The 26,711-nt window shown below is 35.5% G+C and overlaps 1 protein-coding gene across 4 annotated transcripts in view; it reads left to right on the top strand.

The window, feature by feature from the left end:
* The window catches only part of STXBP5L (syntaxin binding protein 5L), a gene marked incomplete at its 5' end in the record, with an annotated part of 378,190 nt that overhangs the window by 84,309 nt on the left and 267,170 nt on the right, over positions 1–26,711 (top strand). For all 4 annotated transcript variants that reach the window (XM_079705005.1, XM_079705003.1, XM_079705004.1 and 1 more), the window contains 2 exons: positions 3,495–3,576; positions 7,007–7,107. In XM_079705005.1, the coding sequence (XP_079561131.1) occupies positions 3,495–3,576; positions 7,007–7,107 (183 nt within the window). The remainder of the gene's footprint in view (positions 1–3,494; positions 3,577–7,006; positions 7,108–26,711) is intronic.

The following is a 26,711-nucleotide window of genomic DNA, read 5'->3' as shown; positions in this document are numbered from 1 at the left end:
CAAATTATTTATCTCTGTTTCATTAGTTGTTTTTTCAGGGCTTTGTTTCTTTTTCTTTTGCTTGAAACAAATTCCTTTGTCTTCTCATTTTGCTTAACTTTCTTTGTCTTTACAAAATTAGGTGAAACATTTACCTATTTCAGTCTTGCAGGGGTGTCCTGTGTGACAGCATCCCCATGCAGTCTTCACATGCTCAGTGGCTTTCTTGGGATTGTTAATCTGAAGTGAGCACAGGTCACATCTTCCTTTTGGGTGTGCTGGCAGCTACCACCTTGCTGGGAGGCAGGGGTGGAGGTGGAGGGGCTAGAGCCAGAGCCAGGTGTGAGCCTGGGTTTCTTCTATGCTCAGTGGCTGTCACCACCCTATGGGAGTGGGTTTGGGGCCCAAGATGCTGGAGCTGAAGTCCCATGTGTCGATTGGAGCTGGTTCCATTCCCTGTAAGTGTGCACTCTCCCCTGCCCCCGGTGTTGGCACCTCCACCCCAGTGGAAGGGAACATAAGAGGAAGAGGGGCTTGAGCAGCCTCCAGTGGGGCTGGGTTATGCCCTGGTATGGTTCCAGCAAGCCAGTCAGAGCCCCAGGCCATTTCTGATCCGCTGCCTTCATGTGCTCACCAGAAACGTCCTCCCTTGCCCTGTTTAGAAGCAGGGCCTGGCCCTAGCTGGCTCTGCTTCCTCCAAATGTGTGTACCTTCACCCTAGTGGAGAGCAGTTCTGGAGCAAGAGGAGCTGGAGCAACTGCCTGCCGTGGGCCAGGGTGCCTACTGGGTTGGTTCCCATACAGGAGTCAGAGCCCCAGACTGCTCCCAAACTGCTTCCTCCCCACACACCAGCAGTGGCCGCCCTCACCCTGTTCAGATTCAGGGCTGGTTGCACACCAGCTCCATCACCTCCAAGTATGTTATTCCTTAGCAGTGGCAGCCTTTGTCCTAGTGGAGAGATGTGCTGGAGCAAGAGGGGCTGCATCAGTCTCCAGGTGCAGGCTGGGGTGCACTGGGGCAGTAGTGGGAAACTGGCCAGAGCCCTGGGGCATTTTCAGCCTGCTTTCTCCACCTTGTTCCTGGGAGTAAGCAAGCATGCGTGAGTGGAGTCTCAGTTTCTTTCAACTCTCTGGTACATCCCACTGGTTTTTAAACCTGCTCACGGGACTCATCTACCTGATATCCAACCCAATGGCTGGGGTGCCCAATATGTTGTTCAAACCCCTCAGTCCCCAGGGAAGATCTCCCAACCTGTGCTATCCCTTTCCTCTTCTCTGTTTCCTGCTACAAGAACTGGTCCCAGCCTGATCCCCTCTCCTCCCTTCCTACCCGACTCCATGTGGGTCTTTCTTTATAGCCTTGGTTGTAAAAGAGCCTTTCTGCCAGTCTCTAGTTTGTTTTCAGCTAGAGTTGCTCCACGTGTAGATCTGTTTTTGATGCATTCATTGGGGGAGGTGAGCCCAATGTCCTTCTACTCCACCATCTTGATCTCTCCATTTCTTTATTAAATGCATTTTGTTCGTGAGTTGTTTTCCTGATTTTGTTTAGTTGTATATCTGTGTTTTCTTGCATTTCATACAGTTTAAGATGATGATTTTACATTCTTTGTCAGGGAAATCATAACTTTCCATTTCTTTAGGGTCCGTTGCTGGAGCTCTATTACTTTCCTTTGGTGGTGTCATATTTGCATAATTCTTTGTTGTCTATGTAGCCTTACATTAGTGTCTGTGCATTTGTGAAGCAAGCACCTCTTCCAGTCTTTACAGACTGGTTTCAGAGGATAAAGACGTTCTGTTTGTTTCCTGAGCTGATAGGATTACTTCCATAATTGCAGTTGTGATGCATTGGAGCCAGTTGTGTGGCTTTTGCTGGGTCTGTAGTAGCATCTATGATTTGTGGGCTTGATACTGGGTCTTATGCTGGTGTGGATCCCTTCCAGTCCCCAGGTAGATGTGACTACCTGCAGTACCTTGTTCAGTAGGGTGGGACTGGGACAAGGGTCTGCTTTGGGGTCCATGTATGGGTCCCCAGATAGCAAGCCTATTACCAGGTAAATAGTGGGTGTGGCTCCTGCCAGATCTTGGGTGGACTGCTGCCTGGTCACTGGATGGGTCCCTGGATGGACAGGACTGACCCTGGACTGTGGCTGAGAGGTGCTGGAACTGAGCCTCAATGCTGTTTCACATTCCACAGCCAAGATTTGCTCTGCAGTCATGGATGGGTATGTCTCCCTCCAGATCACTGGATGGGCTGAATTGGTCCCTGACTGTGGCCAGAGGGGCTGGAGTTGAGTATAGGACCCTTTCAGGATCTCTTGGAGTGCAGTTATGTTTTCTGACAGGTCCCTGTGCCAGGACTGCTTGTGGATTGTGGTTGGGAGTATTAGGCCCTTTCAGGATCTCTGGGGGTGCAGACAGGAGTGTGTCCTGTTGGGTACCTGTGGCAGCAGAACTGTTCACAGCCTGCAGTTGGGAGGGGCTAGGACTCAGTGTAGGGCCCTTTCAGGTCTCCAAGGTTGCAGCCAGGTGTGTTTCCTACTGAGAACTTGGACCCTCAGGACTGCTGTAGACTGGCAGACTGTAGTTATGAGGAAGCTGGAGTCACATACAGGGTCTTTTCAGGAACTCCAGGGGACAGAGACAGGAGTGTCTCCTGCCTGGTCTTTGTGCAAGCAGAAATTCTAGAAGACTGTGAGAGTGGGGGGGCTTGAGCTGAGTATAAACCCCTTTTAGGATCTTAGAGGGTACAGACAAGCGTGTTTCCTATAGGGTTCCTTTGCCAGCATGATTGTTCCTAGACTGTGGCTGGGACTTGCTGGAGCCCTGTTACAGGCCGTTTCAGAATCCACAGTCTGACGGACTGTACCTTACTTCCAGGGGCTTACCTTCAGGCGTTCCCACACCGCAGCCTAGTGAGGCTGGAGCTGGTTCAAAGGTCACTTCCTGTTCTACAACCAGGAACAAGTTCTTTAAGTTCTTTATTATGCCTATTACCTGATACATGAATAAGTGTGACTCCTTTGGGTCCCTTGACATGTGGCATATGCTGGTGACAGACCCAGAGTCAAATGGAGCTGTAGCTAAGTTCTCAGGGGTACAGAGCTATTTCTGTTTCTATAGCTGAGACCACAGTCAGTGAGTCAGCTGCCTAAGTGCAAGCCTGTCTCCTCAAAATGGCTCTCTTCATTCTTGGACTGCACCAGGGTTTCACAATCTCCAACCTGGATCCTGAAGCTCCTGTGAAGGCACTTTTGTCTGTGAGTGTAGATGCAAAATTATTGTTCTTGAGGGGGGTTGATTATGTATGAGGGACATTTTATCCGGCCATTTTGTTGACAAGCAATGCTATATAATGTAATTTCCACCAACTAAGACCAAGATTTTTCAACTCTTTATTTACAAAAATAACGATAACTAGTAAGCCAAATGTCAGTTGCTAAGTAAGTTAGTTTTTTCTTTACACATTAATATTAATGATAATTAAAATGTTAGAATCCTTGACTTTTATTATTTTAGACTTGGGAGACCTGGCGTTGATTGTTATTGTCAACATGAAAGTGGTGCAGCTGTTCTGCAGCTCCAATTCTTGATCAATGAGGTAAGGGTTTTCTTAGATATTTCTATCTCACACACACATTGTGTAATCTTTTTAATATTATTTTTCTACATGCTTAAAGATATATACGTATGCAATATTGTTCATGGTCACATTTTTCACAAAAGACTGTACTCCTGTGTTTGTCAGTTTATTAAATTTTAAAGGAAAAATTTTGTATGTACCAGAAGATCCTGTTATTGTGATTGCGTAGTATAATTTATAGATTAATTGTTTAAATGGTTTTAAAAAAATTACTAAAATCTTTTGATTGCTACCCTGACCATTAAATTCTCCCTCTACACACTCTCCTCCCACCAATTTGTTTTCTAATCCAGCATTAATTTTCATGTTTTGTCTTTATCTTCCATTAAATAATCTTTCCAGTTATTTACTTTGGGCTTCTTTGTCTGTATATATCTCCATATTCATTTGTTGGTATACATATGCATAGCTTTATAACAATTGGCTGCCTACCCTACTCCTATTTTTATAGACCTATGGTGATGAAGAACTCCCTAAAGACAAAGTTTGTAAAGCTCAGAAAGTTTGCAGATCTTCCAGTAGTTGAAGGCTATTTAAGGCCTTCTTGACTCATATTTTTACAATGGATCCTTGAATCTTTTGAACTCTTTTATGTTAAGTGATCCAGTCAACGCAAAAATGTTTTAAGAGTTTATGCCATACCAAATTTGGGCACTTAGGAGATTGAACTCAGTGTGTCGAAAGAAAAAAAAAAGAGGTATCACTGGTTGTTTCTTGTGGCATGAATGATGATCTTTTATTCAGTATCTCTATATATTTGCATATATATATATTCTAATTGCATATATATATATTCTAAGAACTTTTACTCATAAACATGGGTGAAATGTTTCATATAACTTTATACCAGAGATACCTGAGGCATGAAAAATTTGTGATATTGGGAAATGTCCACTTTTTACTTCTCTTAGCTCAAAAATCTTTCTCAGACGGCTGTGAGATTCTCCTTGTTGACCAGCCTAGCATATTTCATGTTGTAGGCATACTTGCTGTGGGGTACCAAAACGAGAGAGGGAAATAAGAGCAGGGGAAACATTAAAAATTTTTTTTATCATAATAACTAGTCTTTAGTATCTAGACTGACAACCTTTTTGAAGTCTCAGTGTTACTCTATAGCTCCTAGTTGAGAGATCTCAGCCTTTTGCCTTCTGCATGGATGTTTACTGGCAGGCATAAATTGTTTCCAGGTGATTTTCTCTGTGTCCTGTCCTCTGAGAATTGTCTTCAAGGCCATAAGTTTGCCTCTGTGCTGTTACATAACTAAGAAGAAATAAAGGCAAGCCTTCAACATCTTTCCAGTGTTTACATTGTCTATCCTAAACTGCTCACCTTGATCTGCCTTATACTCAACTTCTGTACCTTTTTCCAAACTTCCCAGCTTCTGACCTCTTGACCTGTGTTTTTATTCAGTTTTTAATCTTTTCACAGATCTTCATTAGTAGTGCTTCTTATGGATTTGCTTTTGTAAATGAGCCCTAGACACCCTGCCGATGTGCTTACTTTCATGTGTCTTATATTTCTGTTGGTGCTGTTCAGTGGTTCTGTTCACTTCCCTCAAATGCTAAGTTATCTCCTAGTTTTATCATAGAATTATTAATACTGACTTCCTTCCTAGATTTATTCAGCTATTACACTAAGATATTATTGAACATCTGCTGATTTATTTTACTTTCATTGCCTTTGGCATATTATATCTTTTGTATAACACATAACTATTTACTGTAGAGAATGTTTTATTAATTTCATATATCATAGTCTATCTTCACCCTATCCCAAATGAGTTTCCACTTTCCTGAGAAATGAGATCACTATTCTATATCTCAAAAAAAAATGGTAGTTCATCAAGTACTTCCAAGCAGTCCTAATAATTTTCTAATTTGAATATGTAGAACACTTGAGAACAGTTTACAAAAAAAGCAGACAAACACAAAAATCCTCAAGGCACGTGTAGGATACATTTTATTGCATGAATGTAATTATCTATGTGTTCATTTAAAAATGTATATATCAATGTATACCTCTTTGAATATGTGTATTTACATATTTATATACAAATAAGCAATTTGTACACATTTTTAAACATTTTAATGGTTATACTCTCTGATTATGATTATTGTTTTAAAAGTTATTTTTCTTTGAGACTAAAATCATAGGTATATAATATCAAGAGAACCATCATAGGCTACATGAGCATATGTTTGTCATAGGAATTGTTATGGAAGAACATTTAGATTCCTATATTCTTCTCTCCTCTAATTCCTAAAGAAGAAGTAAATTCTAGGAATTTCAGTATAGTTCTTCCTAACATCTACATGGTTGATCATTTTTATATCTGTGATTGATTTAATAAACTGTGAAAGGTTACTTGTAACCGAGTACTTTGTAAAGTATGAAAAGAATTTTAGGTATCTCAGGACTACCATAATTGTGCAAGATCACTTTTACAGAACACATTCAATACTCTAGAGTAGCTTCAGGCTCTGACATAGGGCAAGCATTGATGTTTTTTTGCTGGGAAACTCATAATGGCAAAAGTTCTGACATAGTTTAAGATGATCTTACTCAACTCAGTAAAATAAATAGTTTAAAATATGTATATGGAGTCATACATGGCAGCTAATTTTCTGCCCATGTGGTGTCTGCCATACTAATAGGTAGAACCCATCCTATTGTATTTGAAGTAGGATTCATTTTTATTTGGAGGCTTTGTATAAAAAGGATCAGTATTATTTTTGTAGTTATACTGAATTCTAGTTGGAGAAACGTTTTCTTTTATTACAGATGTTTTCTTTTGTCATAGATGAAGCTTCTTGAAGTAAGAAAACTAAATTATATCAAATATACTATATAGGAAGACTATATACTTCTTAACTATACAGAAAATTTTAAGGAAGACTATATACTTCTTTTAGGAAGACTATATACTTCTTAACTATACAGAAAATTTAATACAAACGTATTTTTATATGACCAGATTGCAATTTAAAACTGGGTTGGATATTTGCTTTTCTGTAGAGCTACATGGTATATGTGTAAATAGTAAAAACAACAAAAAAATTAAACTTAGTTTTTCCCAAAGAAAATATAAGAAATCTTTAATAGTCACAATGATTCTTATAATAATAATCCCTCTATTGATAAATGCATATTCCTTGAACTAATCATTCTCACCAATCCATATACAGTAGTTTACCTGCTTCTTCTACTGTTAGCATTCTTAGGCTTCCTGACTGAAGTATGTGCATTGTCCTTCCTTGTATTTCTACATTATATAAATACAAATAACATTAAAATCAGTGAAAAATTAAATAAATTAGCTTGTTTTGCTTCACAAAAAAACCTCCCATAAATTAAGTAAATCGCTCACTTTGTCTTCATTTTGTTCCAGGGTGCTTTGGTCAGTGCAGGTTCAGATGATACACTTCATTTGTGGAACCTTAGACAAAAAAGGCCAGCTGTTCTTCATTCTCTTAAATTTAACAGAGAACGGTAAGAATGTAAGAGTTAAACAATTTCTTAATGTGTAAGAAAATTATTTCCCGAGCAAGTTTCAGGTTAATTTTTGAAAGAATTTAAAAAATAATAGCTAGAAATAATATTTATGCTTACTTTTATAATAGTTTATTTTCATAGAAAATTCATAATTGATATAGATTCAGTCCTTTTCTAATGGGAACTCCTAGCATTCTTGTTCTCCTTGCTATAAACTAGGACTTCACCAATGATGTGTTCTTTTCCTTAGCTCAAGGTGCTGAAAACCCAGACCTAAAATTTAAAAGTCAAGTAAATACTAAATGTAGTTCTACACCTTTTGATCATGGAAGTTACCTCCTACACTTTCACCCTTTTGCTTATTTTTTACCTTAAAAAAATATGAGACAGAGGTTTTAGACATCCAAAAATGTTGGTACTAAGTGTTGTGCAACATTGCACATCCAAGATTAATATTTTCAAAGATGGTGAATTGATCAGAATTAAAATTCTCCCATTTTAGAATGAAATAATAATTGGAAAAAGAAAATTTTATGAATGGATATGGAAAATGTTATTAGATTTTATTTGTAACAAATTGTCCCAAATTTTAATGTTTCTAGTGTTGGTTTCAACCAGAGCTAGAATATAACAGACATCTACTTAGCTGATAATCCACCTTGAGATGAAGTAAAATTTGTATTTTATTATCTGTATCTGTTATTTAACTATTAAATGATCTGATATTTGTTTATTATTTGGGAAACAGTCAAACTTTTTGGTGTGATTGAGAAGGGCTATCACAGGAAAAATTGATACTAATGAAAGAAAAAGAAACCTCTGAGAAGTAAATTTACACAGATTAGCAAGTACTAGTCAAAACTGAGTTAGGTAGATAGTAGAGACAGGCAGCCACTGCTGAGAGCTCAAGAAAGTGCTTATTTTATTTTGTTGAATGGTAATAGTTCATAAGGAATCATCACTGTATGGGCAGAGCTTAATGAAGTAAACCTGTTTTTATAGTTCTGATGAGAAAAAAGGATGGCAGCTATACAGACATTCTTCCTTTTTCTATCTGGAGCTTTTTCTTTTTCTTCTTATATGCATACTGTAATATTTGAATCATTAACCTTCAGTATTCTGAGTAGTATTCATGAGTATTATGTCCACATTATTTTGGGATTCAGCATCAGTGGAAGTTTTTGTTAATCCAGTATTTTTTTGAGAGGAGGAAATTCATATTTTAGCTATTTGCTAAAACTAGATAGGACTTCTTTCTTTATATTAGATCTAATTTTGGTTATTTTATCTTAAATATTTTTTTCTTTTGCGGTACACGGGCCTCTCACTATTGTGGCCTCTCCCGTTGCGGAGCACAGGCTCCAGACGCGCAGGCTCAGCAGCCATGGCTCACCGGCCCAGCCGCTCTGCGGCATGTGGGATCCTCCCGGATCGGGGCACGAACCTGTGTCCCCTGCATCGGCAGGCGGACTCTCAACCACTGCGCCACCAGGAAAGCCCTATCTTAAATTTTAAAATAAGTAATGTAGCAAATATTTCAGGATATGAAAAATTGAAAGATCAGTCAAGAGTTGTTATACTGTTCCTTTTACCTTTACCACAAAAAATATTACCTACCTCAGATATTGACATATTGATTTTATCTCTTTCTCTACTTGTACGATTTTTTGTTTGTCAGTGTTTTGAGTAGATCTGGCCCTACCCTTTTGTGTAGATAGGCAGAATGAGTTTTTTTCCCCTCACAATTGGAATGTTGAAGGAAATGTTCTGGCCTCTTTTATAGCCATTTTGGGGAGAAGAAATTGATTGATGGTGATGATTTCCAATTATAATTTTATTAACTCCTTTGAGGTATATTTAACTGGTAGGAACATAAAAGACCAAGCTGACAGATTTTGGACAAGTTTAAATCTTAGGAACTTTGCAGGCACTGCCTATTTTTTAAAATTAATTTTTATTGGAGTATAGTTGCTTTACAATGTTTTATTAGTTTCTGCTGTACAGTAAAGTGAATCAGTCATACGTATACATATATCCCCTCTTTTTTAGATTTCTTTCCCATTTAGGTCACCACAGAGCATTGAGTAGAGTTCCCTGTGCTATACAGTAGGTTCTCATTAGTTACCTATTTTATACATAGTAGTGTATATATGTCAATCCCAATCTCCTGCTTCATCCCACCCACCCCCCTTGGTATCCATAAGTTTGTTCTCTACATCTGGGTCTCTATTTCTGCTTTGCAAATAAGTTCATCTATACCATTTTTCTAGATTCCACATATAAGTGATATTATATGGTATTTGTTTTTCTCCTTCTGATTTATTTCACTCTGTATGACAGTCTCTGGGTCTGTCCACGTCTCTGCAAATGGCACTATTTCGTGCCTTTTATGGCTGAGTAATATTCCACTGTATATATGTAGCACATCTTCTTTATTCATTCTTCTGTTGATGGACATTTAGGTTGCTTTCATGTCCTGGCTATTGTAAATGGTGCTGTAATGAACATTGGCGTGCATGTATCTTTTTGAATTATGGTTTTCTCCAGGTATATGCCCAGGAGTAGGATTACTGAGTCATATGGTAGTTCTATTTTTAGTTTTTTGAGGAATCTCCATACTGTTCTCCATAGTGGTTGTGCCAATTTGCATTCCCACCAACAGTGTAGGAGGGTTCCCTTTTCTCTACACACTCTCCAGCATTTATTGTTTGTAGGTTTTTTTGATGATGGCCATTCTGACCAGTGTGAGGTGATACATCATTGTAGTTTTGATTTGCATTTTTCTAACAATTAGTAATGTTGAGCATCTTTTCTTGTGCCTCTTGGCCATTTTTTCCACCCATTTTTTCTTTGGGCTGTTTGTTTTTTTGATATTGAGCTGCATGAGCTGTTTGTAGACTTTGGAGATTAACCCCTTGTCAGTTGCCTCATTTGCAAATATTTTCTCCCATTCTGAGGGTTGTCTTTTCATTTTTTTAATGGTTTCCTTTGCTGTGCAACAGCTTTTAACTTTCAATAGGTCCCATTTGTTTATTTTTGTTTTTATTTTCATTAGTCTAGGAGGTGGGTCAAAAAAGATCTTGCTGTGATTTATATCAAAGAGTGTTCTGCCTATGTTTTCCTCTAAGAGCTTTATAGTGTCCGGTCTTACATTTAGGTATTTAATCCATTTGGAATTTATTTTTGTGTATGGTGTTAGGGAGTGTTCTAATTTCATTCTTTTACATGAAATTAAAAGACAATGCTGTCCGACATTGCCTATTTTAATGCTTACAAAAATGTGATATTTATCTTTTTGTGAAAGATAAATTATCTTGAACTTGAGAATAATCATTAATATCACAATTTATTGTGGAGGGGAAAATATCTTTAAATGTATCATGAATGCAAGGCTTAAGTCAATGAAGGAGAATTTAACCAAGCGTCTTTGGGAACTCTAAGCCCTCTTAAATCGGCCATTTAACTGTATACATTTCTATATACTTGTCAACTGAAAGAAAGACACACAATATGAGAGTTGTGAGTGAAGTTTTATTGAGGGTCTTACTGAGGACTATAGCTGGGAGGTAGCCTCTCAGATAGCTCTGAGGAACTGCTCCAAAACCATAGGGGAGGAGCCAGTATATATATTAATTTTTTGGCTGGGAAATACATGTAGTCAAGCATAAAAGATTACTGCTAATCACAAGGAACAGACATCTCAAGTTAATGATTTAAGTGCTTTTCTATGTATGGGAAGATGCAAGAATCTGGGGTCACTGAAATTCTTCCTTAGATATGAATCTTAACTGTCTAGGGACCATATATCTAAAACACAGAATGCTCCATCCTGTTTTTCTCTGTCCTGAATTCCCCTCTGGGGGCACTGTCAGTGGGTGACTGCAGTGGGTTGCAACTTAATCCTTGTAGAACTGGAATGTTGGGCAATATTCTTTGTTTATGTATCCTTATGCTTATGCCATATACATATATTTAGTTTATATAGTTTGTAAATTTTAGGTTTTTTTAAATTAGGGCAACTTCAGTCTTTGGTTTTATAGTCTTTGAAAGTAGGGACCAGGCTTAGATTGTTGAGAAGTAGGTTTAGATATTCCAGCTGCTTCTGGTTGATGATCTTTGGGTTCCTCTCATATCAGAGTTTATAAACCTAAATATGGAAGAAAAACCTTAGATTTCTGTGATGCATGATCTGAAAAATGAATAAAATCAAGCATTTACATTTCAGGCATATTAACAGTCCTTCCTATCACTGATCATAAATCATGTAACATTGGGGAAAGCCTAGAATTGTTTTATATGGTTTTCAAGTAAAATTCAACAGATAGGCTATAATATACAGATCATAAAGTATTTGTACCGATTATATCAGAGTTTATTTTTTCTATCGGTGGTGTTCTGCTAATTAATATTGTCAGAATACTTCTAAGGAATATTAGCTAAACCGCCAGGAAGGAATATATTATTAAGAACCTTATTTCTGAAATCTCTAGCAAACTTGACCCATCAGAGTTGGCTTTGGGGGACACTTTTTATAACCCAAATTTAAAATATTTTATTGCCTTATGAAGATAATCTGAATTACTTTTCTTTTAAAATTTTCTTAAGTAATTAACATATTTGCCTGGTTTGACAGTCAAAGGATAAAAGTTGTATGTACAGTGAAGGATCTTTCTTCCACTCCTGTCCCCTGGACACTCAGTGTCTATCTGCAGAGCCAAGCAGTGTTATTAATTTCTTGTGTCTTTCTAGAGATTCATTCTGTACACATATAAGGAAATATTATATGTAACATAATTTTCTTCTTTATGTATTTATAGACAAATATGAAAGTATCATATATTTCTGTTACATAAGTTGTAGGACATTACACAAACAGTTTTGTACCTTGGTTTTTTCTCTTTATATGTTCTCAAGATCATTCCTTATCAGTACATAAAAAGTTTCCTTATTCTTTATTTGGTGTGTGTGCAAATGTTACCGAACTATCAAGAAACTGTGTAAATATTAAGTGTATGCCTTGAAATAATTTTACATCCATGTAACAAATGCACAATTCAAGAAACAGAAAAGTGCTAAAGCCACAGAAATCCCTCTGTGTTACCTTCTAATCACTACCTAACCCCCAAGTGTGACACTATTCTGATTTCAAACATTATAGATTAGTTTTGCTTGTTGTTTTTGACAGTTATAGGAATGGAATTGTACATCTCTCCTTACTTGTATTTGGCTTCTTTTTAAAAAAATAAATTTAATTAATTAATTAATTTGGCTGCATTGGGTCGTCGTTGCTCTGCGCGGGCTTTCTCTAGTTGTGGCGAGCAGGGGCTACTCTTCATTGCTGTGTGTGGGCTTCTCATTGCAGTGGCTTCTCTTGTTGCGGAGCATGGGCTCTAGGCATGTGGGCTTCAGTAGTTGTGGCTCGTGGGCTCTAGAGCACAGGCTCAGTAGTTGTGGCACACGGGCTTAGTTGCTCCACGGCATGTGGGATCTTCTCGGACCAGGGCTCGAACCTGTGTCCCCTGCATTGGCAGGTGGATTCTTAACCACTGTGCCATCAGGGAAGTCCCTATTTGGCTTCTTTTGCTCAACATTATATTTGTAAGCTTCATTCATGTTGCATGTAGCCGTAGTTTATTATTTTCATTGTTATGTAGTATTCAATTTAATGGATATTCTTTAATTTGATTCTTTAATTTTAATTTTTAAAATTTAATTCTTTTATTTTAAAACTTCTAAAATTTTGTAAATTTTAGAAATAGCTTGTCAAATTTCACAAACACATCTGCTGAGATTTTTTATTTTTTTGCGGTATGCGGGCCTCTCACTGTTGTGGCCTCTCCCGTTGAGGAGCACAGGCTCTGGACGCACAGGCTCAGCGGCCATGGCTCACGGGCCCAGCCGCTCCGCGGCATGTGGGATCTTCCCGGACCGGGGCACGAACCCGTGTGCCCTGCATCGGCAGGCGGACTCCCAACCACTGTGCCACCAGGGAAGCCCTCTGCTGAGATTTTGATTAGAAATATCTTGAATCTGTAGATCAATTTGGGGAGAACTGACATTCCCCATGATGATGGGGAATGGCAATATCGATTGATTGTCATTAACAATGATGACATATTGATTCACTGTCTGAATCACACACAGTCAGGGAATCAAACATGGTATGTATCCCACCACTTACTTAGGTATTCTTTGATTTCTCTAAATGATATTTATAGATTTCTCTGTAGAGGTCTTCTACATTTTTGTTATGTTTAGTCATAAATATTTGATAATTTTAAATGCTATTGAAAATTGTACATAATGATAAAAGGATAATATATTATAAATTGTATGTAATGATAATTATAGTATATTATTTTTCATATTTTTGTTGGAATATGAAAATATAATTTATTTTTATATGTTGACTTCGTGTGCAAATAATTTACTTAAATTCAATTAATAATTCAAATTGTTTATCTATTGTGGATTTTCCTATATACATAGTCATGCTGTCTTCAAATAATGACAGTTTTATTTCCTTCTTTAGTTTTATATGTATTTATTTATATTTATTATATATATTTATTTATATGTATTTATTTCTTTTTATTATTGCACTGGGGTTAGGACCTTGTATTAGTTTTTTTTTTTTTTTCCCTCACTGTTGGAGTACTGAAGCATTTATTTATTTATTATTATTAATTTTTTTTACATCTTTATTGGAGTATAATTGCTTTACAGTGTTGTTAGTTGCTGCTGTACAACAAAGTGAGTCAGCTATATGTATACATATATCCCCATATCCCTTCCCTCTTGAGCCTCCCTCCCACCCTCCCTATCCCACCTCTCTAGATCATCACAAAGCATCGAGCTGATCTCCCTGTGCTATGCAGCAGCTTCCCACTAGCCTTCCATTTTACATTTGGTAGTGTATATATATATGTCAATTCTACTCTCTCACTTCGTCCCAGCTTCCCCTTCCCCTGCCTGTTGTATTAGTTATTTATTGCTGTGTGACAAAATTACACAAACTTAGTGGCTTAAAACAACATGCATTTCTTAGAGTTTGTAGGTCAGGAAACCAGGTGTGGCTTAGATGAGTTTCTGTTTCAGGATCTCACAAACTACAGTTAAGGTGACTGCCAGGGCTGTGACCTCATCTGAGGCTTGATTGGGAAAGGATCCATTTTCAAAACTTATTTGGTTGTTGGCAGCATTCTGTTCCCTAGCAAGTTGATGCATCGAGAGCCTTAGTTTTTACTGGCTGTTGACCAGAGACCACTGTCAGTTGCTTGCCATATGCCTTTCTCCATAGGCCATCTGACAACCTAGCAGCTTCCTTCTTCAGAGCCAGTAAGGGAGAGAGTCTCCTCACAAGATGAATGTTACAATCACATGTAATTTAGTAATGAAAGTGGCATCTCATCACCCTTGCCATATTCCATTGGTTATAAGAAAATCACAGGTCCTGTGCACACTGAAGGGGAAGGGGATTATGCAAGGGCAAGGATATCAAGAGGTGGTGATTATGGGGACTACCTTGGAATCTGTCCATCATAGACTTCCAGTACAATATTGAATAAAAAGTCCAAGGACAATGCTTTTCTTGTCTACTTACTGATCTTAGGGAAAATATTTTTATTATTTCACCTTTAAGTGTATGTTTGCTGCAGGTTTTTAAATAGATATTCTTTATTAGTTTAAGGAAGTTTCTTGTGTTCCTAATTTGTTATAAGCATATATATTTTAAAATCATGAATGATGTTAAATTTTATCACATAGTTCTTATGCATCTTTTGTGATGATCATATTATTTTTTTCTTTTTTATCTATTGTGGTAAATGACAGCACTTGATTTTTGCATGTTAAATGACCCTTGTATTCCCAGAATAAATACAACTTTTGTGATGTATTAGCATTAATATATGTGCTGGATTTGCTAATAAGTTAGTTAAGAGTTTTATATCTATGTTAACAAGAGCTTTGCATGTAAGTTTCCTTTCTTTTGAATTCCCTGCTAGGTTCTTATGTCATAGTTATTTTGACCTTATAAAATTGGGGGGAATGGGGGAATGTTTCCTCTTTTCTATACTCTACAAATACTTGTGAAAGATTGGTATTATTTCTTTCTTAAAATTTGAAAAGAACTTCATCAGTAAAGCAATCTGGGCCTGGGTTTTTCTCTGTGGGAAGACTTTAAATGGCATATTCATTTCTTTAATAGGTTTAGGAATATTCAGATATTCTTTTTTTCCTTGAGTCAGTTTTAGTAAGTTATGTTTTGTTAGAAATTTATCCTGTTCATCAAAATTTTTAAATTTATTGGCCTTAACAGTAGTGTCTATAGTAATTTCCTGTTTTTTCGTTCATTTTTTTCTCTCTCTCTTTTAAATTGAGGTATAGCTGATTTACAATATTGTGTTAGTTTCAGGTGTAAAGCAAAGTGATTCAGTTATATATATATCAGATTATTTTCCATTGTAGGTTATTATAAGATATTGAATATTGTTCCCTGAGTTATACAGTAAATCCTTATTGCTTATCTGTTTTATATATAGTAGTGTATATTCATTAATCCCATACTCCTAATTTATCCCTCCCCTCTTCCCTTTCCCCTTTGGTAACCCATAAATTTGTTTTTTAAGTCTGTGAGTCTGTTTCTGTTTTGTAAATAAGTTCATTTATATCATTTTTTTAAGATTCCACATATAAGTAATATCATATGATATTTTTCTTTCTCTGTCTGACTTACTTCACATAGTATGATAATCTCCAGTCCATCCATGTTGCTGCAAATGGCATTATTTCATTCTTTTTAATTCCATTGTATATATGTACCACATCTTCTTTTTCCATTCCCGTCGATGGACATTTAGGTTGCTTCCATGTCTTGGCTGTTGTAAACAGTGGTGCAGTGAGCATTGGGGGTGCATGTATCCTTTCGAACCGTGGTTTTCACTTTTCTCCACACCCTCTCCAGCATTTATTGTTTGTAGACTTCTTGATGATGGCCATTCTGACCAGTGTGAGGTGATATCTCGTGGTTTTGATTTGCATTTCTCTGATAATTAGTGATGTTGAGCATCTTTTCATGTGCCTCTTGGTCATCTGTATGTCTTCTTTGGAGAAATGTCTATTTAGGTCTTCTGCCCATTTTTGCATTGGGTTGTTTGTGTTTTTTTTGGTATTGAACTGCATGAGCTGTTTGTAGATTTTGGAGATTAACCCCTTGTCAGTTGCTTCATTTGCAAATATTTTCTCCCATTCTGTAGGTTTTCTTTTCATTTTGTTTATGATTTCCTTTGCTGTGCCAAAGTTTTTGAGTTTAATTACATCCCATTTGTTTACCTTTGTTTTATTTCCATTACTCTAGGAGATGGATCGAAAAAGATATTGCTACAATTTATGTCAAAGGGTGTTCTTCTGTTTTCCTCTGAGAGTTTTATAGTATCAGTCTTACATTAGGTCTTTAATCCATTTTTAGTTTATTTTTGTGTATGGTGTTAAAGAATGTTCTAATTTCATTCTTTTTTATGGCTGAGTAATATCCCATTGTATATATATATACACCACATGTTCTTTATAGATGGCCAACAGGCACATGAAAAGATGCTCAGCATCGCTAATTATTAGAGAAAAGCAAGTCAGAACCACAATGAGGTATCACCTCACACTGGTCAGAATGCCATCATCAAAAAGTCTACAAATAGTAAATGCTGCAGAGGGTATGGAGAAAAGCGAACCCTCCTACACTGTTGGTGGGACTGTAAATTGGTGCAGCCACTGTGAAAAATCAGTATGGAGGTTCCTTAAAAAACTAAAAACAGAGCTACCATATGATCCAGCAATTCCACTCCTGGGCATATACCCAGAAAAGATGAAAACTCGATTCAAAAAGATACATGCACCCCAATGTTCATAGCAGCGCTATTTACAATAGCCAAGACATGAAAGCAACCTAAGTGTCCATCAACTGATGAATGGATAGAGAAGATCTGTTCTTCATTCTTGATATTGGCGATTTTTGAGTTATCATTTTTCATGATCAATCTGCATATTTATCATTTTTGTGATTTTGATAGATTTATCATTTTGATGGATTTGTTGCCTTCCTCAGTTGAACAACATATGTCGCTCTAGTTCATTGATTACTACTCTTTGCAACTTTTGTTGTGTCTGATTAACTATCTTTTAACTAGATTCTTAATTTAATATTAATTTAATATTTCTTCGTTATAACAAATGAATTTAAGGCTAAAATTTTTCCTGTAAATTATACTGTTTTAGCTGTATTTGGAGATTGTAGGTATGTCTTACCCTTATTAATGTGAAGCTAAAATCTTTTATAATTTCTCCATGATTTCTTGTGTTATTTATAAATGACTTAATTTCTAAGCAGTTGGAGGTTTTCTATTTCTTTTTTATTGTTAGTAAACAATGAAATACTACTGTGGAGAGATTATAGTCTATATGATTTTAGTTCTTTTTTCATTTGTTAAGACTTGTTTTATGATTCAGAATATGGACAGTTTTGGTAAATGTGCACAAAAACTGAATTTTTACTCATCTGTTATTGGGTGCTGTTATATATGTAAATTAGACCACGTTTGTTAATTGTGTTGTTTGGATTTTTAAATTATTACTGACTTCTATTTGTATTTGTTCTATGTAGTATTGAGGAATGTTAAAATATCCCACTATGATTATAGATCTGACTACCTCTCTTTCTCTCTCTTTTTTTTATTGGGGTATAGTTGTTTACAATGTTGTTAGTTTCTACTGCACAGTGAAGTGAAGTAGAGGGATACTTCTCTTTTTAATGCTAACAATTTATATGTTTTGAAGCTAAATTGTTGGATGCATACAGATTTGGAATTGTTATATATATTTATTTACTCCTTTATCAGTATGAAATATCCCCATTCTCTTTAGTAATGTATCTTGTTTTAAAATATACATTGTTGATATTTATATAGCTATACCAGCTTTCTTTGGTTAGTGTTTGCATGGTGTGTATTTTTCTATTGTTTTACTGTCAGTTTCTCTGTGTTCTTTTTTGTAAACATATACTTTAAAAAATTAGTCTGACAACCTTGGTCTTGTACTTGGTATATTTACATTTAATATAGTTTACTGATATATCTGGGTTTATATCTACTATCTTAATGTTTTTTATTTCACTCTAATTTTTATGTTTCTTTTTAATTTTCCTTTCTTTCGATTTAAACTTTTGATTATCCTATTTTCTCTATGTGAAGTTAATATGTATTTTTCCCTTTTGTTTGAGGGTTTAACTTAGAGATTTCAACATAGAAGCTTCACTTATTTCAGTCTAAAACAGTATTTCTTTTGTCGCTTCTTTGATAATGACAGTAACTTAACATTTATCTCCATTTACCATCCCTCTTGCCTTTTGTATAATTGATACCATGTGTTTTATTTCTAGATTCACTTTAAACTCCATAATGTATTGCTAATATAGTTTATAATCTCAATATTCAGTTTATATTAATGTATTTTTACCATTATATATTCTTTCTTCTGATCCTTATCTCTTCCTGTAATTCTGTTTGGATTCATTTTCTTCTTCCTAAAGAATATTCTTTATTCTTTATTTCACTGTAGGTTTGTTAGGATGAATTCTCTCAGGCTTTGTTTGTTGTTATTTCACTTTTTAGAAAACTTATTTTGAAATAATTGTATATTTGCAGGAAGTTGCAAAAATAGTACAGAGAGGTTCTGTGTTCCCTTCACCCAGTTTTCTCCAATTATAATATCTTATATAACTATAGTACAATATTAACCAAGAGATCAACACTGTACTACTCACAGTTTCAGATTTCACTAACTTTACATGTACTCATTTTTGTGTGTGTGTGTGTATGTGTGTGTTTGTAGTTGAGTCTGCATAAATAATGCAATTTTATCATATGTGGACACTCATGTAAACACCACTACAATCAAAATAAGAAACTGTTCTATTATTACAGAGATCTTTTTTGTGCTGCACCTTTATAGTTACACTCACTCTCCTCCCTCCCTGTCCCATTACTAACCCATGGAAATTTTCTGCATATAGATCTTGTACATATGTTGTTAGAATTATATCCATGCATCTCATTTTTTTGGTGCTATTATAGATGGTATTGTGTTTTTAAATTTAAATTTCAATTGTTTATTTCTGGTACATAGTAAAGCAATTGACAGCAATTGTCCTGTATCCTGAAACCTTACTAAAATTGCTTATTAGTTTTAGGAGGTTGTTTTTGTCAGTTCTTTGGAATTTTCTACATAGACAGTCTTGTCTTCTATGAGCATAGACATTTTTATTTCTTTTTTTCCCAATCTATATATCATTTATTTCTTTTTAATTTTCATATTACATTAGCTAGGTCATCTAATACAATGTTGAATAGGAGTGATGAGAGGGGACATCATTCCCTTGTTTCTGATCTTAGGGGACAAGCATCTATTCTCACCGTTAAGTGTGATGTTGAAGCTTTTTTGAAGCTATTCTTTATCAAGTTGAAGAAGTTCCTCTTTATTCCTAGTTTACTGAGAGTTTTTGTTATTGAGCAAGGGCTCGTGTTCCCATGGCGCAGAAAGCCAAACTGACAGTGGTTGTTTGAAGCCAAGTTAGGGCTTATTTGTAGGGTGGCAAGCAAGGGAGTGGGAGACGTGTCTCAGATTTACTCCAACTTGGTCTTTGAATTAGAGGTTTTTAATAAGGGGGAAGAACATAGGGCTGTATTAATCATCATCTTGTGACATTTCTTAATCATTGTTTCAGGAGAAAGGATGTCTCTGGTTTATGATTCTCAGGCCAGGTGGTCCATGGCTCAGGGGTCTGTTAGCTCATCTTGCCCTGGAGAAACAACCTGTTTGTACGTTAATGATGATATCTATAGTAGCAATTTTAGTACATTAATGATGACATCAACAATAGCAATTGTAGTCATTTGACTCTGGTTGATTAGTTTTCAGTTAGCACAGAATTGATGTCAGAGGGGACAGGAAAGGGAATAAAGTTTTTGATGGAGAGGTTAATCATAAACTCAGTAAGGGAACTCGGATTTAGCAAGAGTTGGTTTCATTTTTGTTACGAATGAGCACTGGATTTTTTCAAATGTTTTTCCTGCATCTATTGACAAAGATCCTTCTTCCTTAGACTGGTGATATAATTCATTACATTAATTGATTTTCAAATACTGAACTAGCCTTGCATACCTAGAATAAATCACTTTGAGTTGTAGTGTAGAATTATTTTTATACATTTAAAAAATTTGATTTGTTAATATTTTGTTGAAGATTTTTTCAGGTATGCTCATGAGAATCATTGGTCTATTGTTTTCCTTTTTTGTGATGTCTTTGTCTGGTTTTGGTATTAGGCTAATGTTACCCTCATAGCATGAGTTAGAAAGTGTTGCCTATGCTTCTATTTTCTGGAAGAGGTTATAGATAATTGGTATTTTCTTTTCCTTAAATGTTTAGTGGAGTTCACTAATGAGCCCATCTGGGCCTGTTGCTTTCTTTCTTTTATTTTTTTTTTAAAGTTATTAATTCATTGAGTTTCTTTAATAGGTGTAGTCCTACCGTGTGGCTGAACCACACTGACTCCATTTTGTTAGCTCCATCTTAGGCCTGAAGTCCTAATCCCTCCTCTTCCTGTGGGACTGAGCTTTAGCCTACTCACAGGGAATATGCCCAGACCAGATAAGTCCCCAATCAACTTCCACCCTTGCCCTCATCTGTTATGAAAACTAGAAGAATGCCTTTTGCTGATACAGATGCTTAATGGTCATGAGACCCCCGGGGTGGGGGGGGAACCCTTGTTCCTGTTGGTACGGACATGCTTCTCACTTGGTAGGCAGATTCTATTTTTACCTTTGGCCCTTTTATTTCTCTAGGAACCCCTTTCATGCTCTTGGAGTGCAGCTGCAAATACCTCTGAATCATTGTCCACCCAGTCCTGCCTTTGTGTAAGATAACTACAGTAAACTTCATAATTGCACTTTCTAGAGATGCCTGCTTCATTTTTTGGTCTTAAAGTTCCCTCTCAGTTTAAAGGATATTATTCAATATCTCCACCTCCCAACACCTATTCAGATTATCTACTTTTCTTTGTGTGAGTTTTAGTAGTTTGTGTCTTTAAAGGACTCAGGCCATTTCTTATAGGTTATCAAACTTGTGGACATAGACTTTTTCATAGTATTCCTTAATGATCCTTTTAATATCCATGGGATTAGCATGATGATCCTCCTTTGTTTCTGACATTGGCAATTTGTGTTGTCTCTCTTTTGCTCTTGATTAGCCTGGCTAGAGGTTTATCAATTTTATTAATCTTTTTAAAGAACAAGATTTTGGTTTTGTTGATTTTCTCTATTTTATTTTTTTTACTTTTGCCTAATTTTTTACTATTTCCTTTATTCTTCTTGCTTTAGTATTAAATTGCTCTTCTTTCTCTAGTTTCCCAAGGTGTAATATTAGATTATTGGTTTTAAAACTCTTTTTTTTTTAAGTTTTATTTTAAATTGAGGTATAGTTGATCTACAGCATATTATGTTGTGTTAGTTTCAGGTGTACAGCAAAGTGGTTCAGTTATATATATATATATATATATATATATATATATATATATATATATATATATACACACACACATATATTCATCCTTTTTCAGATTCTTTTCCCATATAGGTTATTACACAATATTGAGTATAGTTCCTTGTGCTATACAGTAGGTCCTTGTTGATTATCTATTTTGTATATACTAGTGTGTATATGTTAATCCCAAATTCTTAATTTATACCCCCCCCCACCACCTTTCCCCTTTGGTAACCATTTGTTTGTTTTATTTTCTCAAATATTCACTTTGGTGCTATAAATTTTCCTCTTAGCCCTGCTTTCACTGTGTCCTGTAAATTTTGAGTAGTTCTGCTTTCATTTAGTTAAAATATATATAAAATCTTCTTGAGATGTCTTCTTTGAACCATGCTTTATTTAGATATGTATCTCTAAATGTGTGGGAATTTTCCAGCTATCTTTCTGTATTTGATTTCTAGTTCAGTTCCATCATATTTTGAAAACACACTTTATGTAATTCCTACTTTTAGAATTTGTTAAGGTGTGTTTTATTCCAGAATGTGTTTGTCTTAGTGAATATTTCATGTGAGCCTAAACAGAATATAATTTTGCTGTTTTTATTTGGAGTAATCTATAAATGTCAGTTACATAAGTTGATTGATGCTGCTATTCTGGTCACCTGTATTCTGACTTTCTGCCTGGGTATTAGAGTCTCCAGCTATATTAATAAATTCTTCTCTTCATATTTGCATTTCTGTCAGTTTTTTTCATGTATTTTAATGTCTGTTGTTAATTTACTTATTCAGTTTTGCTGTGTTGGGTCTTCGTTTCTGTGCGAGGGCTTTCTCCAGTTGTGGCAAGCGGGGGCCACTCTTCATCGCAGTGCGCGGGCCTCTCACTATCGCAGCCTCTCTTGTTGTGGAGCACAGGCTCCAGATGCGCAGGCTCAGTAGTTGTGGCTCACGGGCCCAGTTGCTCTGCGGCATGTGGGATCCTCCCAGACCAGGACTCGAACCCGTGTCCCCTGCATTAGTGGCAGATTCTCAACCACTGCACCACCAGGGAAACCCTTAATGTCTGTTGTTATGTGTATATACATTAAGATGTTACATCTTCTTGGAGAATTGACCTTTTTATCATTATTTTATGCCCATCCTTATCCCTGATAATATTTATTGTTCTGATGTCTGCTTTGTCTCAAGTTAATATAGCTACTTTAGCTTTCTTTCGATTAGTGTTAGCATCATATGTATATCTTTCTCCTTTCACATATAAGTGAAAATGCAGTATTTGTCTTTCTCTGTCTGACTTACTTCACTAAATGTAGTACCCTCCAGGTCCATCCATGTTGTCACAAATGACAAAATTTCATTCTTTCTATGGCTGAGTAATATTCCATTTTATATATCTCCCACATCTTCTTTATTCACTTATCTGTTGCTGGACACTTAGGTTGCTTCCGTATCTTGGCTGTTGTAAGTAATGTTTTTTTGAACCTTGAGGTGCGTATATTTTTTGAATTAGTGTTTTCATTTTCTTTGGATAAATACCACAGAGTGGAACACTGTCAGTATTTTTAAGAGTTTTTGTTTCAATAACACATAGTTATTTTTCTTATCTACTTTGAAAATCTCTATCTTTTAATTTGTCAACAAAGACATTTACATGTAATTGTTGAATAGTTGAATTAATATCTACCATATTTGTAACTGTTTTCTAAACATTGAACTTATTCTTTAAGTCTTTTCTTCCCCCTTTCCTACCTTCTCTGGTTTTAATTGGGTATTTTATATGATTTTGTTTTCTCTCTTCTCCTAACATATCAGTTATACTTCTTTAGAAAGTTTGTAGTGGTTTTTCAATATGCATTTACAATGAATGTAAGTCTACTTTCTAATACCATACACTAAGGACACTAACAGGTTGTAAGTGAAGGGATGGAAAAAGATATGTCAAGAAAATGGAAACCAAAAAAGAGCAAGGGTAGCTATACCTGTATCAGCAAAATATACTTTAAGTCCAACACTAACAAAGGACAAATAGTTCATTATATAATGATAAAGGGGTCAATTAATCAAGAGGATATAACAGTTGTAAACATATACATATCAAATATTGGAGCAGTTAAGTATATTAAGCAATTGTTAACAGATATGAAGGGAAGAATAGCAATTCAATAATAGTAGGGGACTTCAGTACCTACTTTTAGCAATGAGTAAAGCATCCAGACAGAAGATCATTGCAGAAATAATGGACCTGAATGACACTTTAGACTAAATGGATCTAACAGATATACACAGAACATTCCACCCAACAGGAGCAGAATATACATTCTTCTCAAGTGCACATGGAACATACATACTTTAGGAGAGATCACATGATACATCACAAAACATGTCTTAGCATTTAAGAAGATTGAAATCATACCAAATATCTCCTGACCACAACAGTATGAAACTAAAAATCGATAACAAGAGGAAAGCTGGAAAATTCACAAATATGTGGAGATTAAACAACATGATCTTGAACAGCCAATAGGTTGAAGAAGAAATCAATAGAGAAATCAAGAAATATTTTGAAACAAATGAAATTGCAAACATAATATATCAAAACCTATGAAAGTCTGCAAAAGCAGTTCTAAGGGGGAAGTTTGTAGTGATAAATGCCTACATTACAAAATGAGACAGACCTTAATAATTTCACTTTACACTTCAAGGAACTAGAAATAGAAGAACAAACTAAGCCCAAAGTTAGCAGAAGGAAGGAGATAACAAAGAGAAGAGAAGAAATAAATGAAATCGAGACCAGAAAAACAATAGAAAAGATCAATGAAACTAAGAGCTGGTTCTTTGAAAAGATATACAAAATAGATAAATATTTAGCTAGATTAACCAAGATAAGAAGAGAGAGGACTCAAATAAAATCAGTATTGAAAGAGAAAACATTATAACTGATACCACAGAATAAAAAGGATTATGAGAGACTACTACCAACAAGTATGTGCCAACAAACTGGATAATCTAGAAGAAATGGATATATTCCTCCAAACATATGCTCTACCAAGACCAAAAAATGAAGAAATAGAAAATCTAAACAGATGAGTAAGGATACTGAATCAGTAATTTAAAACCTCCCAACACAGAAAAGACTGGGACCAGATGGTTTAACTAGTGAATTCTACCAAACATTTAAATAATTAACACCAATCCTCCTCAAACTCTTCCAAAAAAATTGAAGAGGGGGGAATACTCCTAAACTCATTTTATGAGGCAAGCATTACTCTGATACAAAAGCCTATTAAAGACACTACAAGAAAAGAAAATTACAGACTAATATCCTGTTGAATATAGATGGAAAAGTTCTCAATGTAATATTAGCAAACTGAATTCAACAGTACATTAAAAGGATCATTCACCACGATCAAGTGCAATTTATCCCCAGAATGGTTCACCATACACAAATCAATTCTGTGATACACCATAGAATGAAAGATAAAATAGATAGAATGAAAGATAAAAAAATAGCTACAGAAATGCGCTCAAGAAAATACAACATCCTTCCATGAGAAAAACACTTGACAAATTGGGTATAGAAGGAATGTTCCTCAGCATAAAAAAGGTCATATATGACAAGCCAACAGGTAACATCATACTCAATGTTGAAAGTTAAAATCCTTTCCTATAAGATCAGGAAGAAGACAGGGATACCCACTCTTGCCATGTCTGTTCAACATAATTCTGGAAGTCCTAGCCAGAGAAGTTAAACAAGAAAAAGAAATAAAAGACATACATATTAGAAAGGAAGAAGTAAAATTATCTCTGTTTGCAGATGACATGATCTTATGCACAGAAAACCTTAAGACCCCACTAAAAATTTTTTAGAACTCATAAGTGAATTCAATAAAGTTGCAGAATACAAAATCAGCATACAGAAACCTTTGTATTTCTATACATAAACAGTTATCTGAAAGAGAAATTAAGAAAGCAACCCCATTTATAATAACATCAAAAGCAATATAATACTTAGCAATACATTTAACCAAGGTGCTGAAAAACCTGTACATCAAAAATGATAAAACATTGATTAAAAAGACTGAAGAAGACACAAATAAATGGGAAAGATATCCCATGTTCTTGGATTGGAATAATTAATATTGTTTAAGTGGCCATAGTACCCAAAGCAATCTACAGAGTCAATGTAGTTCCAATCAAAATTCCAATGACTTTTTCTACCAAAGTAGAAAAAACCATCAAATTTGTTTGGAACCACAAAAGACCCGGAATAGCCAAAACAATCCTGAGAAAGAAGAACAAAGCTGGAGGCATCACAATACCTGATTTCAAGCATTATTTCAGAGCTATAGAAATCAAAACAGTATGGTACTGGCCTAAAAACAAGCATATAGATGTAACAGAATAAAGAGCTCAGACATAAACCCCAACAACTAATTTTTAACAAGGTCACCAAGAACACTCAATGAGGAAAGGACACTCTCTTCAATAAATGGTGTTGGGAAAACTGGTATCCACATGCAGAAGAATGAAATTGGACCCCTGTCTTATGCCACTCAAAATAATTAACTTGAAATGGATCAGAGATCTAAATGCAAGACCCAAAACTGTAAAATGACTAGAAGAAAACATAGGGAAAAAGATCCTTGACAATGTAGAATAAACAAGTGGGGCTATATTAAATTAAAGAGCTTCTGCACAGCAAAGGAAATAGTAAATTGAAAAGGCAACCTAGGGAATGGGAGAAAATATCCACAAACCATATATCTGAAAAGGGACTAATATCCAAAATACCTAAAGAATGTGTACAACTCGATGGCAAAAAAAAAAAAAAAGCAAATAATCCAATTTAAAAATGGGGAAAGAACATGAATAGACATTTTTCCAAAGAGGACATGCAAATGGCCAACAGATACATGAAAAGATGTGCAACATTACTAATCATCAGGGAAATGCAAATCAAAACCACAATGAGATATTACCTTACACCTGTTTTCATAAAAGGGACCAAGAGATAAAAAA

Source organism: Hyperoodon ampullatus (genome assembly GCF_949752795.1).
Source record: "Hyperoodon ampullatus genome assembly, chromosome: 5".
Taxonomy (NCBI): domain Eukaryota; kingdom Metazoa; phylum Chordata; class Mammalia; order Artiodactyla; family Ziphiidae; genus Hyperoodon; species Hyperoodon ampullatus.
Note: the sequence above shows the minus strand (reverse complement) of the source record. Positions and strands in the feature narration are given on the sequence as shown.